We start from the raw sequence: 13,771 nt of genomic DNA on the forward strand, positions 1-13,771 counted from the left end.
CTCTCTCTCTCTCTCTTTCATTTTTGGCTGGGTTGGGTCTTTGTTGCCATGCACAGGGTTTCTCTAGTTGCAGCAAGTGGGGGCTACTTTTTGTTGCGGTGTGTGGGTTTCTTATTGTGGTAGCTTCTCTTTGTTGTGGAGCACGGGCTGTAGGTACACAGGCTTCAGTAGTTGTGGCACATGGGCTCAGTAGTTGTGGCTAGCGGGCTCTAGAGCGCAGGCTCAGTAGTTGGGGCGCATGGGCTTAGTTGCTCCGCGGCATGTGGGATCTTCCCGGACCAGGGCTCGAACCCGTGTCCCCCGCATTGGCATTTGGATTCTTAACCATTGCACCACCAGGGAAGTCCCTGTCTTTTGATATTATAGACCATCTCAAAAACACACAGGATGAGAAAGTGATGAAAACAAACATATTTATCATTATAGTCTCAATTCCTAGTTAATGTAATGACTAGTGGAAAAGAACATTGGACTAGGAGTCAGGAGACCTAGCTTCTTATTTGGGCATCAGTAGTGTATATATATACACAAACACACAAACACACATATATACGTATATATTGATACACATACATATATATTTCAATTTAATAACATACATTTTTCACGTTTTAAGACCTTTGAAATCAGATTGCATTATATATAATCAGTGGTATCTTATAATTGGCAGTGCTTTTTTCTTAGTGGTATATAAAATAATGATGTGTCATAACGTTTATGGTATCTTAGATTCAGTGAAATATAGTAATTTACTTAGTGTCATTGGATAAATCATTTAAATTACTTGTACCTTGGGATGTAGAAATACCTGACAGATAACTTCCAATGTGAATAATGAAATGCTGCAGAAAATATATAATGTATACTTTAAAGAAACAGTGAAGGCTATAGATTATTTAAAAATAACTAATGTTTTTCATAAGTTTTCAAATGAGTATGTGTTATTTAAAAATGACAGTGTTAAGTATTTACATGCTAAAAGATCATTTATACTACTTCTATTCAGATTCCATTATTACATCTAAAGTCATAAGGAATTATTATCTTTGCATTGTTTTTGAAGATGTTTAAACTAATGGCAGAAAGAATTACAAAAGAAAAGGTTTGCTTGAGAGTAGCCCCTCTCAATCCATCCCAAAAGAAAATTAAACTGTAATGCCCCAAGGCATCGATTGTATATGATGAATTAACTTCTCTTCCTTGCATCAAAATGGACTAGCTTTGTACCATTCTTGGTAGAATGGAAAATGTAGTTACTCATATAATTTTTTGTAGGGCTTAATTTTCTAGTGGAACGCTGATTGGGAAAGGTTGCTTTGAATATAAGTTGTATATACTTTAAAATATATTTTGCCATGTAAATCATATCTGTTTATAGAAAAGTAAAAATTAGGTCAGTGCTGATTCTTACCCATATTGTTGATAACAGGATTTCTGCTAAGTCATACTTGATTAGCCTTATTTTAGCTATTATCTCTTCCGTTACTAACATTATGATCAGTGGTGGTAATAAAGAGTCTGAAACTTATGAAAGGTAAAAATAATGATGATCCTGATGATAGAAAATATTACTGTGTTAAGCACCTCCTGTTACTTGTTCATTTAATTTTCACCACAACCCTATAAGGTAGGTGTACTGCTTTCTTGATCCTATGCAAGAGCAAACTCAGGCATGGAAAGAATATAGAACTTGCCAAGGTCAAAAAGTAAGAAGTCATTGAGCTGTGATTTAAACCTTGGTGGTCTGGCTTCAGAACCACTCTGGTAACCAGTACAGATATTTGAAAATGTGTATCTCACACATTATCAACTGAAAGTGAAAATATGTGTCTATAGAAAAGCATATGCTAGGGAGTCCTAATTTTTTTAAAACTTTCTTTATCATTAGTAGCATTAACATTAATCTATGAGATTTCCTGAGTGGTTTTCAACAAAATAATGTAAAAGGAGGAGTCATTTCTTTAAAGTTATTCTGTAGTTTATGCTTTACATTAGTTCACATAGGACTTTCACATAGTAAATAGAAATTAGGGAGACTTTTATCAATATATTTTATATTATACATAATTAATAAATTCTGTGAACAAGTAGTATTTATTTTTCCTTTGTTAAGTGTAGATGGGGAAGTTAAACAAAATTTGCACATAGGAAGAGACTTTCTAAAATTATTTTGTATTTTGTTCTTTTAACAAAGAATACTTTTACTCAATAGTGATACAGGATTTGCCAAAAAGGAACTTTCTTATTTATTTTTCCTTTAATCTAGAAGAAATATTGAGAGCTATAGATTATTAGTTTTCAAAATTAGATTTGTTTACAGATTTTGTATTTTCTTCATCTTGATAAATCCTATCATTTTCTGAATCTTTTTTTTATTTTTTAAAAATTTTATTTATTTTATTATTTTTGGCTGTGCTGGGTCTTTGTTGCTGCACACGGGCTTTCTCTAGTTGTGGTGAACGGGGTGCTACTCTTCGTTGCAGTGCATGGGCTTCTCATTGCGGTGGCTTCTCTTGTTGCAGAGCATGGGCTCTAGGCACGTGGGCTCAGTAGTTGTGATGCATGGGCTCAGTAGTTGTGGCGTATGGGCTTAGTTGCTCCGGCGGCATGTGGGATCTTCCCGGACCAGGGATTGAACCTGTCACCTGCATTGGCAGGCAGAATCTTAACCACTGGACCACCAGGGAAGTCCCTCTGAATCTTATAAAATAGTAACCTTCGTATAAGGCATTGATAGTGTACTGAAATAAATTTAATTAAAAAATTAGGAGGGATGCAAGAGGGAGGGGTTAGGGGGATATATGTATACATATATGATTCACTTTGTTATACAACAGAAACTAACACAACACTGTAAAGCAATTATACTCCAATAAAGGTGTTAAAAAAATTAGGAAAAAAGTTGCTGTTGATTATCAGAAAAATTAAAATGCAGAGTTGCAATTGTTTTTAATCATGGTTTCTTCAGCAAACATAGTAAAGTACTTATTGGTGTTTAGGAAACAAATATGATTCATTTTCTCATTTCTTGTTAGAAAGCAATTGAACTCAACCCTAAAGATGCTACCGCAATTCACCTTATGGGTATTTGGTAAGAAAATTTCTTTAAATAAATACTTCAGTGGTTTTTAGTATGATCTTATTTTGTAGTATGTATACATATCTTGTTTGGTAGTATATAAAAAAGCAAAATATAAAATGTTTAAAAATATTATTTGGCAGTCAAGAGTGTTTAATCCATTATATTAACTAGCAGTTGTACTGGTTATTTAGTGTTTAGTATTTAGAAAATAACTAAATTTGATTGTGATCTTGTTAAACATTGTTATTCAGATCATTTAGAAACGTACTAAGACTAAAAAGGCATTGAAACTCTTCATTAGACCTTTAAATTCCTTTTTTTGGGAAAGACTATTCTTATTTACCAGACTAAATGGAATTGGATTAATCTAACTATAGTAATACACTAGGATGCCCTAAGAGGGTCTTGGTATCTTCAAGGTGTGTCAAATACAGTCTGATTCATCTGAGGTATAATATAATCTGACTTTCAGTATCTTTCCATTTTTATGTAAGCTTTGTTCAGAGCACATCATTATTTTGCTGGTATGAGCGTAAACCAATGTGTTAAATGCTTACTGTTTTGAGAGTCTTTCTTGAGACGGGTTTGCCACTGTTTTCTTTGGGTGTAGTCTACAGAGCTGAGTATTTATTGTCTTCTATGAGGGGTAACAGTGCAAAGTCCCATATCAAACTCTTTTAAAAGAGAAGTAAATATCCTTCAGGATAAAGGACACATTCAACTAAGAAAACACTTACTGAGAATTAATGACAGTTGAGGGACAGTCAGTAATTAAGATGCTGGCAAGCAAACATGAATGAAATAGTTTCATCCTCAAGGAGTTCAGACCCTAATCAAAGATCCAACACTTTTTTTCCTACTTATTTCAGAAAATTGTCAAGAGCTTTGGATGGTAAATATTTGCCACACCCTTTCAAATATGTAGACTTTAAATTGTTGGTTGCCATTGTTATTTAGGTATATCATGTTTAGTTTTGTTATTTTTTTTTAACTTCTCTGAGTTAATTTTTATGTAAAAATATAGGGGTAACGATTCTATTTCATTTAGTTATTGTAAGGAGTAATGAGAGAATCACTTAGCTCAGCACTTGGCACAAAGTGAGCACTCAAAAGGTGAATGATGTACTGTATTATCATTACTGTTATAAATATTACTTACTATTTATACTGTCACAGTATACACTGTAATTGATGGACCAACATAAATCAGTCCCTAGATAATTCAGTACAAATATTAACCTACTGGATATTATGGAAAGTACAGACTGTTTAAACATATAATAGAAGATTCCTTTTATATCTGTTAAGATGCTTAGTTCTCTTTAAGAACTAATTTGAATGTACGTGTCATTTTATTTCCCCATAGGTGTTACACATTTGCTGAAATGCCTTGGTATCAAAGAAGAATTGCTGAAATGCTGTTTGCAACTCCTCCTAGTTCCACCTATGAGGAGGTAGTGTGATGTCCTTTAAGTTAGTACTGATTTCTTAACTGCTCTGTCACTCTACAGTGTCCACACATCTGGAGTTCTGATCAGTGAGGGACTTGAGCAGGTTTCTAATGATCCAGTGCAACTATCTTATCAGAAAGCCTTATTAATAATTATTATCTGTGACTGGTGAGTGTTTTTTTTTCCGTTTTAGGTGAGTGGCTGATAATTCTGGTATATTGTCAGCTAAAATAACCCATGGCTAAAATCTACCTTCATTTTCTGCTTGAAATCTATACCACATAAAAATCATAAAATAGAACAAGAAATATAGCATTTGCTTCTTAGCATGTTTTAGGTACACATTCCGTAAGATACGAGTCATTTACCTGGACATTAAAACATGTGTTTGTATTGATAAATGAAAAGTAATTATAACTTTTTTTTCACAGCAGGTTTGAAAGGCTCATGGTCTCTCATATTTCCAAGGCCTTTTGCTTCTCCTGTTAAAAATAAAATTTGAAAGGGATTTCTGGGCAAATATTTTGGGTTTACTCATCACAAAATTTTCAGAGTAAGGAAGCAGACAGTTGAAAAAGTTGTTCCAATACTTGGATCATAATGTTTTCTGTGAAGCTATAGCGCAGAATTTGATGCAAAGAATATTTAGTTGTATAGTTAGAACAGAGTTGGGAAATATTTGTTATTAAAAAGAATGTGCATTCTAAGAAAAAAAGACACGATCAGCAGGGAGTTTCAGACTGACCTTAAAATTTTATACAGGAATTTCAGTAATAAAGGACTTAAAAAATTCATTGGCACGACTTACGTATCACTGAATAAACTCAGCTTTTGATTTTATCTAGTTTTTATTGGTAGTCCCTGTTATGATTTAAGAAGAGAAAGGTCAAAGTATCTGAGTTGCACATGATAATGTTCTTTCCTCTCTGCATGTGATGCCAGTTTGGTATGAGTTCTAAGTAGTAGTCAAGTTATTACTAGAAATGGTCCACATAATTGTAATCCGTTTTCTGATGATTTAATATTGTTATGGTCAATTTTGCTATATTAACCTCTCACTGTTGATGAATTGACCATTATTATTATTTTTTAGCATCTTTATTGGAGTATAATTGCTTTACAATGGTATGTTAGTTTCTCCTTTATAACAAAGTGAATCAGCTATACATATACATATGTCCCTGTATCTCCTCCCTCTTGCATCTCCCTCCCACCCTCCCTATCCCACCCCTCTAGGTGGTCACAAAGCACCGAGCTGATCTCCCTGTGTTATGTGGCTGCTTCCCATTAGCTGTCTATTTTACATTTGGGACCATTATTTTAAGATTTTTTTTAAGATGTTTTAATTTACTTCCTGTCTTATATTTAATATAGGAATAGATCTTTTGAGAAAATGCTTTATTTTAAATTGACTCTGTTTTAATACTTTTCATTAAGTTTGTTTTTTTTGTCTTTTTAACAGGCCTTAGGCTACTTTCACAGGGCAGAGCAAGGTAACAAATTTTTTATTTCACATACTAATATACTTAAAATTGTATGAATGCTTCACATATAATAGGAATTTTTTAAACAGAAATAAGTTATTTGTTCTGATATACTTCATAAACTTCTTTTTGAGCTAGACATTATCAAATAATTTTTAAAGTCCTTATTTAGTAAAGATCACCTGAGTAAGAAATAGACTGCTACTGAATTTAGAGCTGTAATTCTGGAATGGTCCTTCATTTGATGTAATTCAACCTTCCTTTTTGAGAGGAGGCTTTGACAGATTAACTGTTTATGTAAGATCACACAGCTAATCAGAGGCATTTATTTATTTTCATTTAAAGTTTTTATTATTTTTTAATTGAAGTATAATTGACATATAACATTGTATTAGCTTCGTGTATTAGCTTTGTATGCCTTGCGAAACGATCACAACACCAAATTTAGTTAACGCCTGTCACCTTACATATAGTTACAGAAAAATACTTTTTTAAGATGGACTCTCTCAGCAAATTTCAGATGGCACTGAAATGAGAACTCTCTGGTTTTAAAACAGGCCAGTTTTTGTTCTATTGTAGATACTGTCTTTTGTGACAAAGAGTTTCCTGCACTCTTACTTTGAAGAAATAGCCAGCCTAGAGAACATCAGCCTATCCTAAGATTATCCTTCCTAATATTAATAGGAGAAACTAGAGAAGTAAGGGACATAAGCCTTTGTTACCAAGTACACCCCCCAAAAAAAAACCATTGCAAATATATTCCTATAAAACTTAATCAGAAGAAAATTAAAGACAATTTATTAAATTTTAGAGCCTACTCATGTGGACTTGTTCAAATGTTTTCATGATAGCAAAGCACTTTTTAAAACGCATTTCTTCTAAAGAAAGAATTTTGTCTGAATTTTAACTCTATCTGTAATACATTAATTCTGATTTACTGTTACTACCTTCCATTGATATCCTCTCAAGATGGTAGTTTTACTATCATGGATATGATCTGGGAATGCAGTTTCCTCAGAGACTTAGAAGTGTAATTGCAAAGTTAAAATAGGGCCTTAGAGGTTTAAGGATTCGGGTTGTTGAAAAAAACATGGTCATACTCTTGTGGAACTAAAATAATCCTTGGTAATTCCAGTCATCCTCCAGGTTTTACCTTCAAGGTCACTTCCTCTAGGGGGGGCCCTTTCCTTATTATGGCCTATGTCTGGTTTAGAAGCTCCTCCTATGCTTTTAGTACCTTTTACTTCCTCCATCATGGCCCTTATCACTGCATAGTATGAATATTTGTTTACATGTCTAAAACTAAATTCAGGGAAGATGGGGACTCTGTCTTCTTGCTCACAATTGAATCCTCATTGCTTAGCACATAATGCTTGGCAAATTTGCTGAATAAGTAGACGAATGAATGAAGGAATGAATTTACTTAACTCCAAGGAAACTTTAAGCACATCAACATGGCATCTCACAAATATGTTCACATTAAAGAAATAAAACAATTTTGGGTTAAGGGGCAAATGGAGTTAATCATAAATTATATCCAGGAAGAATTATGCTTTGAATATAGAAGGGTCCCAGGTTGACAGGAGGAAACTGTATAAAGAATTAATGAAGTTAGTGAGACAGTCCCATGCTTTCATTCATAGGCTTTTTGTTCACATTTTTTCTTCAGCCAAGAATCCTGCTAAAATTCTATTCAGCCTCCACGTTAGCCCAGGTGTAACCTCTTAGTTAGTTGCTTTTTCTTTGGTTTCTCATAGCACTTTAAAATTTGTACACCTATCAAAGCATTCCTTTTATTCCTTTATTACATTTAGTTGTGCTCATGCTTGTCTTTCCTTTTCATTATAAATTCCAAAAGAGCAGAGACTTTGTTTATCTGTGCTTAAACACAGCCCACATTCAGTAAAGGTTGACCAAATGTGTGTGTGTATACACACATACACATATCATCATGATTTCATTTACTCATTCAGCAAATGTATATTGAGTACAGTTCTAGGCACTGTTCTAGGCACTTCGGATGCAGGGAGCAAAAGAGATGATAAAAAGAAACCCCTTATCCTTCTGGAGCTTATATTCTATCAGGACCCTGTTTTCCATCTATTAAATAGAGTACCAATTTTATAAAATTGCTGTGAAAATGAGAAATGTGTGTAATATAGTGCCTGGCACACAGTAGACAATAAATGGTAATTATAAAATTTTTTGAGATATGTATAGTTGAACAAAAGAGAATTCTAATTAGCCTAATCATTTATTGACCACACAAGTATATTACTGGAATTTAGATGAAAAAAATTAAGCCTTTAAAAATAAGAGCAATACTATTTCATATGAGATAAATTTAAATTGTTTTTCTTATGTACAGTGGATCCAAACTTCTACAGCAAAAACTTGCTCCTTCTAGGAAAGACATATTTGAAGCTACACAACAAAAAGCTTGCTGCTTTCTGGCTATCAAAAGCCAAGGACTATGCAGCGCACACAGAGGAGGATAAACAGGTAAAACATCTCCAATAAAGTAAGGCAGATAGGTTTCCACTGAGGCACATTAAGTAAAGGTGAATCAAGAACTTCTTTAAAAACGTAATTGTCCAAATGCGTATTGTTAAATAACAGTGTTTATTTCAAATGTGTATAGCAAATAGTTACTATCAACAAACATGTATGAATTACTTGCTGCAATATAGAATTATTCCTGTTTGACATATATATAGCAGATAGAAAAAGATTTCTAAAACATGAAAGGCAAGGGACATGTACTAATGTGGACAAGTTCTCTAAGAAATTTTATTCTTACAGTGTGCTATCCTGGTTTTTTGGAAATTCTTAGAAACTACTTTATAAACTTGTTTCACAAGTTGATCTCTGTGCTGTACTGTTTTATAATATGTATTCTTCCATTTTAGATACAGACAGAAGCTGCTCAGTTGCTTACAGGTTTCAGTGACAAGAACTGAGAATTTTTCAGTGAAATATCTAAGAAGCAGTGCCTTTTCATCAAATTATAAAGATAATAAATACATTAACCATACTGTTCTATGGCTGTTTTCTCAGTTCTTTTAATGTCGGGACCATTTAACAAATTAAATATACAAAATTCTAGACTTCTTCACAAATAACAAGGCAAAAGAAATAATTGCTGTAAGAGTGGTAGAGAGATATCCATGGCTTAGAGGCTGAGATTATTGTGCACCTGAGACACCAGCAATACAAAGGGTATGAATTGGATCACATCAGGATGGGAGATCAAGAAAAGAAAGCTCGGGCTTCCCTGGTGGCGCAGTGGTTGGGAGTCTGCCTGCTGATGCAGGGAACATGGGTTCGTGCCCCGGTCTGGGAAGATCCCACATGCCGCGGAGCGGCTGGGCTCGTGAGCCATGGCCAATGAGCCTGCGCGTCCGCAGCCTGTGCTCTGCAACGGGAGAGGCCACAACAGTGAGAGGTCTGCGTACCACAAAAAAAAAAAAAAAAAAGAAAAGAAAGCTCTGTGGAAGAGGTGACATAGGGGAGTGCATTTTCTAGCTGGATTGATTCAAAGCTGAGATCTTGCAGAGAAGGTACAGTGAATGTTAGGAGGTTAGGATGATGAGAGTTCTTGGTATAAAGTAGTTAAATGATATATCTTGGAGCCAACCTGCATAAGGAAATAAGTCATGAGAGGACTGAAAATGGAGTGGTTTCTTTTTTAAAATGTGAGGTAGTCTTACAAGTGGTTTGATTTTATCACTAGGCGAGCTCAAATTCTATTCCCTAATGGGGTGAAAGGATCACAGAACTCAAGGGGGAAATGGAAATTAAGATGTTTTAAATAGGCAGGACAGTGATACTGGGGATGCCACCACTACAAAAATCTTGTTTTGTAAAAAGTAGTATCTTGAATGCCACCTATAGAAATCTGAGAGTGTATGTGTAGGTGGATTTTTCTCAAAGGGAAAACACAGGTAATGTGGGTATGTGCTGTTTCAGTTTATCATGTATATTTTCAAACAGAAGGGAAAACTGAAAATATTGGACTCTTATAAACCCATCTCTGGTTCAGCAACTGCTAATCTTTTGCTATATTTTACTTATGTGTGATATTCTTATTTATATATATTTCTAAACTTTTAAAGTTAATAGCAGACATATTTCATCCCTAAATACTTCAGCATTCATCATCTCAGAATAAGGACATCCTTCTAAATAAATACAAGTCCATATCACAACTAGAATGTTAACAGTAATTCTTTATCATCATCTAATATCCAACCATATTCAAATATCCTCAAATGTCCTAAAATGTCTTACACTTTTAAAAACCAAGATTCAAAGATCATAGATTGCATTTAATTTTCTGCCTTAGTTTTTTTAAAGCTAGAACAGTAACCCCATCTTTTTTTTTCTCACAGCATTGACTTTTTGAAGGGGCCAGTCCAATTGTCTTATAGATTGTCCCTCATTCCAGAATGGCCTTACTGACAGCACTTAAGGAAACACTGTTCCGGGCTTCCCTGGTGGCGCAGTGGTTGAGAGTCTGCCTGCCAATGCAGGGGACGCGAGTTCACGCCCTGGTCTGGGAAGATCCCACGTGCTGCGGAGCGGCTGGGCCCGTGAGCCACGGCCGCTGAGCCTGCGCGTCTGGAGCCTGTGCTCCGCAACGGGAGAGGCCGCAGCAGAGAGGCCCGCATACCACAAAAAAAAAAAAAAAGTGTTCCATCTTATTTTCAGGGACTCAAGTTAATTATATGTATATTAGATCTTTGCCTTTTGTATTTATCACTTCTCTAATTTTTCTTTTACCTCTCAGTTTCATTTTCTTGGCTTCTTTCATTTCTATCTTCCATGTCCCTTATTTTTTTTATGTTTTCTTCCTTAGATACTGTTTGTCTTCACTTCTGAGATGTTTTTGTCTTTTTCTTCAATTTTTTTTTCCTGATTGACTTCAGTTAACAGGCATTTCACATCCTCATGTTGTTTGTCCAGTTTTGAATTTCTAATTTGGATTTTTTCGTGTCTGCAGTTATTTATTTATATTTAATTCATACTAGTATATTGTGCTTAAGAATTTTACTGTTTTCTCTGTGTTGAGCATTTTCATCTGAAATTTCCTCATTTTCAGTTTTCACTTTATTTAGAGTGACTTTGAATGTTATTTTTTGGAGGTGTGACTTTTTGTGTGTGCTGAGTTACCAGCAACACCAGGTTATCAAATGGGGGAGGTAAGGGGTTTGGATTAGTTCAGTAATAAATATCCTGTACTACACAGTTTTTGTAAAATAAGGTATCTATCTTTCAGTAGTAAAGCCTTTTATGGAGGGGAGGCTCTGTCTTTGATATTATATAGGGCTTTAAAAAATTTTTTTGCTTTGAAATATAGATTCATAAGAAGTTGTCAAAAAATAGTACACAGAGAGGTCCTGTGTATCCGTCCCTCAGTTTGCCTCAGTGGTAACGTAACTATGGTGCAATATCAAAACCAGGAAACTGTACAGTCCACAGACCTTATTCAGATTTTACCACTTTTAAGTGATCTCACTTGTGTGTGTGTTCTGTGCAGTTTTGTCACGTGTAAATTTTTGTAACTGCCACAATCAAGATACAGAACTGTTCCATCACAAAAATTCTTAGTGCTATGCCTTTATAGTCAAACCCATTCCCTGCCATCATCCCTAAGTCTGACAACCACTTATCTGTTCTTTATAATTTTGTTATTTCAAGAACATTATATAAATGGATCATACAGAATGTGACCTTTTGGGATTGAATTTTTTCATTCAGCATAACTCCTTTTTGAGAAGCATCTAAATTCAGTCAGTAGTTCCTTTTTATTGTTGATTATATTTCATTGTATGGGTGTACCAGTTTATTTAACTATCCACCTTAGGCCATTTAAGCTGTTTCCAGTCTGGCTGCTATGAACTTAAGGCTGATATAACTATATCAACAAATTTTAATCTCTGTGGGATAAACATCCAGAAGTGTGGTTGCTGGGTCTTTTATAGAGCTATCTTTTTTCTTTCTTTACAATGCAATAGCTGCCTTCTCCAAAACGTGGTACTTTCCCAAGATTCTGATTATGTGTGCTTCCTCAACCTCTTTCTTTTGAGTTCCCAGGAGTCTGATTTACCAGTTCTCACACTGGTTCTTCGCATTTCTCCACTCAGGGTGGGATCTACTACTTCCGGGAATGAACCCTGAGACCCCATTATATTCTCCTTCCTGTGCAGTCCCTACTTGACTTGGTTCTTGAGTGTTCCAGAGCTGACTGCTAGTTTGAGATGCCTTTTTCTCCACATACATGTAAACAGAAGTTTGTAGTTTTCTGTCTTTTAAACATACTACAGACATGGGCTGTGGGTGATTATAACTGCCTCTTATGCATCTGTTTCCTTTTAAGAATGAGAGAAGAAATCTGATTTGGAATGTGGCTGTTATCCTACTATAATCTGAAAGCTCTCAATTAACTCCTTGTTACCAGAAATTTTCCTATCTGAGTGTTTAATCATAGACTGTGGAACAGCTGTGGACTTTGTAAAAATGACTTCTCTCAGACTCACTTTTTAAAATAAACAATTACAAGGAGCAAACAACAAAAAAACAATAACCTAATGGAATTGTGAGGATTAAAGAACATGTATTTACCATGAGTATCAGTAAATATTTAAAAATGCTATTATCATCTGATTGTGTTCTCCTTGGTCAAGACTGGGGAGAGAAAATTTGGAATTTAGGAGATGACTCTTTTGTTCCAATTTCAGTATACGTGCTGCCAAAGTGAGGCCCTTTTGGACTTTTACTCTTTGTTGATTGGGGGGGGGGGTTTCCCCTTTTATTTTTTTGTTGTATTCATGTGGTGTTCACTATACAACCTGTTTGGACTGTACCTGGGCATTACTGGGAAGAAAAAATAGGAGGGGTTGATTACTTTGGCAAGGGCCATGAAGTTTATTTAACGAATGTCCTGTTCTGGCCCATTGCACTGCCCTGTATGTTTCTCTGTCTTGTGACTGAAGAGTATACACTAGGTACAAAGGAACCTCATTAAGGTAAAGGCTCCTCTGATGAGGTCTGGGCTTTTCCCTTGAGAGACAGACCAAATCCCCAGTAGACTTCAAGTTTGGCTTTTAAGTTCAGTGGACTTATAAAAGAACCTTTATTGTCTCATCTGCCTATTTCAACCGGAGATGATTTCTGTTCGACTTCTGTAATGCCCACTAGAGGATCTTAGGTTCAGCCAAATAGTAAGACTCAAAAAGCCCACAGTAGGCTTCATCTGGCCCCAATTTACTCAGAAGGACACAAACCATAGCTCACCCAGCAGGTCAATGTCAGGCCTCCTTACATTCAAAAGATGACCTTACAGCAGCAGTCTGTGTAGCAGCATATCCATGCAGCTCCCAGGAGTATCATCTCCCCAGGTGACAGCGCAGGAATCTCAAAGGGAAATACAGTTACAAGTTTCCACATTCTGGGAAGTCCACAGCTATGGTTTCGTATTAAGTGCCTGGAGTTTTCCCAGTCCAGATGCAACACACCAGTCGGGCTATTTTAAACAGAAGCAGCATTGCCTGACATTGTTGGCCCATACCACCCTATCTAGTTTTGAGAACTGGAAAAGCTAGGTGGTTGACCTAAGGCTGGAGGGCAAAGAGTTTTGTTAACCCTTTTGACTTTAACTGCCCTGGAAGTACTAAAAACAAAAACACCACTTGTAGCTTCTTTTCCTGGAAGACAAACAACTAATCTGATTGCTGAAACTGTGTTGTGCCTGT

General features: G+C 35.4%; 1 protein-coding gene across 4 annotated transcripts in view; it reads left to right on the forward strand.

The window, feature by feature from the left end:
• The window catches only part of RMDN1 (regulator of microtubule dynamics 1), a 38,033-nt gene extending 28,977 nt beyond the window's left edge, over positions 1 to 9,056 (forward strand). For 3 of the 4 annotated variants that reach the window (XM_027089687.1, XM_027089689.1, XM_027089688.1), the window contains 5 exons: positions 3,036 to 3,091; positions 4,449 to 4,536; positions 5,996 to 6,026; positions 8,386 to 8,519; positions 8,927 to 9,056. In XM_027089687.1, coding sequence (XP_026945488.1) covers positions 3,036 to 3,091; positions 4,449 to 4,536; positions 5,996 to 6,026; positions 8,386 to 8,519; positions 8,927 to 8,977 — 360 coding nt within the window. In that variant the 3' untranslated portion in view covers positions 8,978 to 9,056. The remainder of the gene's footprint in view (positions 1 to 3,035; positions 3,092 to 4,448; positions 4,537 to 5,995; positions 6,027 to 8,385; positions 8,520 to 8,926) is intronic. The other variant, XM_027089690.1, reaches the window with a different exon arrangement.
• The last annotated feature ends 4,715 nt before the right edge of the window (positions 9,057 to 13,771 follow it).

This window comes from Aethalodelphis obliquidens, unplaced genomic scaffold (genome assembly GCF_003676395.1).
Source record: "Aethalodelphis obliquidens isolate GAN/ISIS:26980383/991018 unplaced genomic scaffold, ASM367639v1 scaffold68, whole genome shotgun sequence".
Lineage (NCBI taxonomy): Eukaryota > Metazoa > Chordata > Mammalia > Artiodactyla > Delphinidae > Aethalodelphis > Aethalodelphis obliquidens.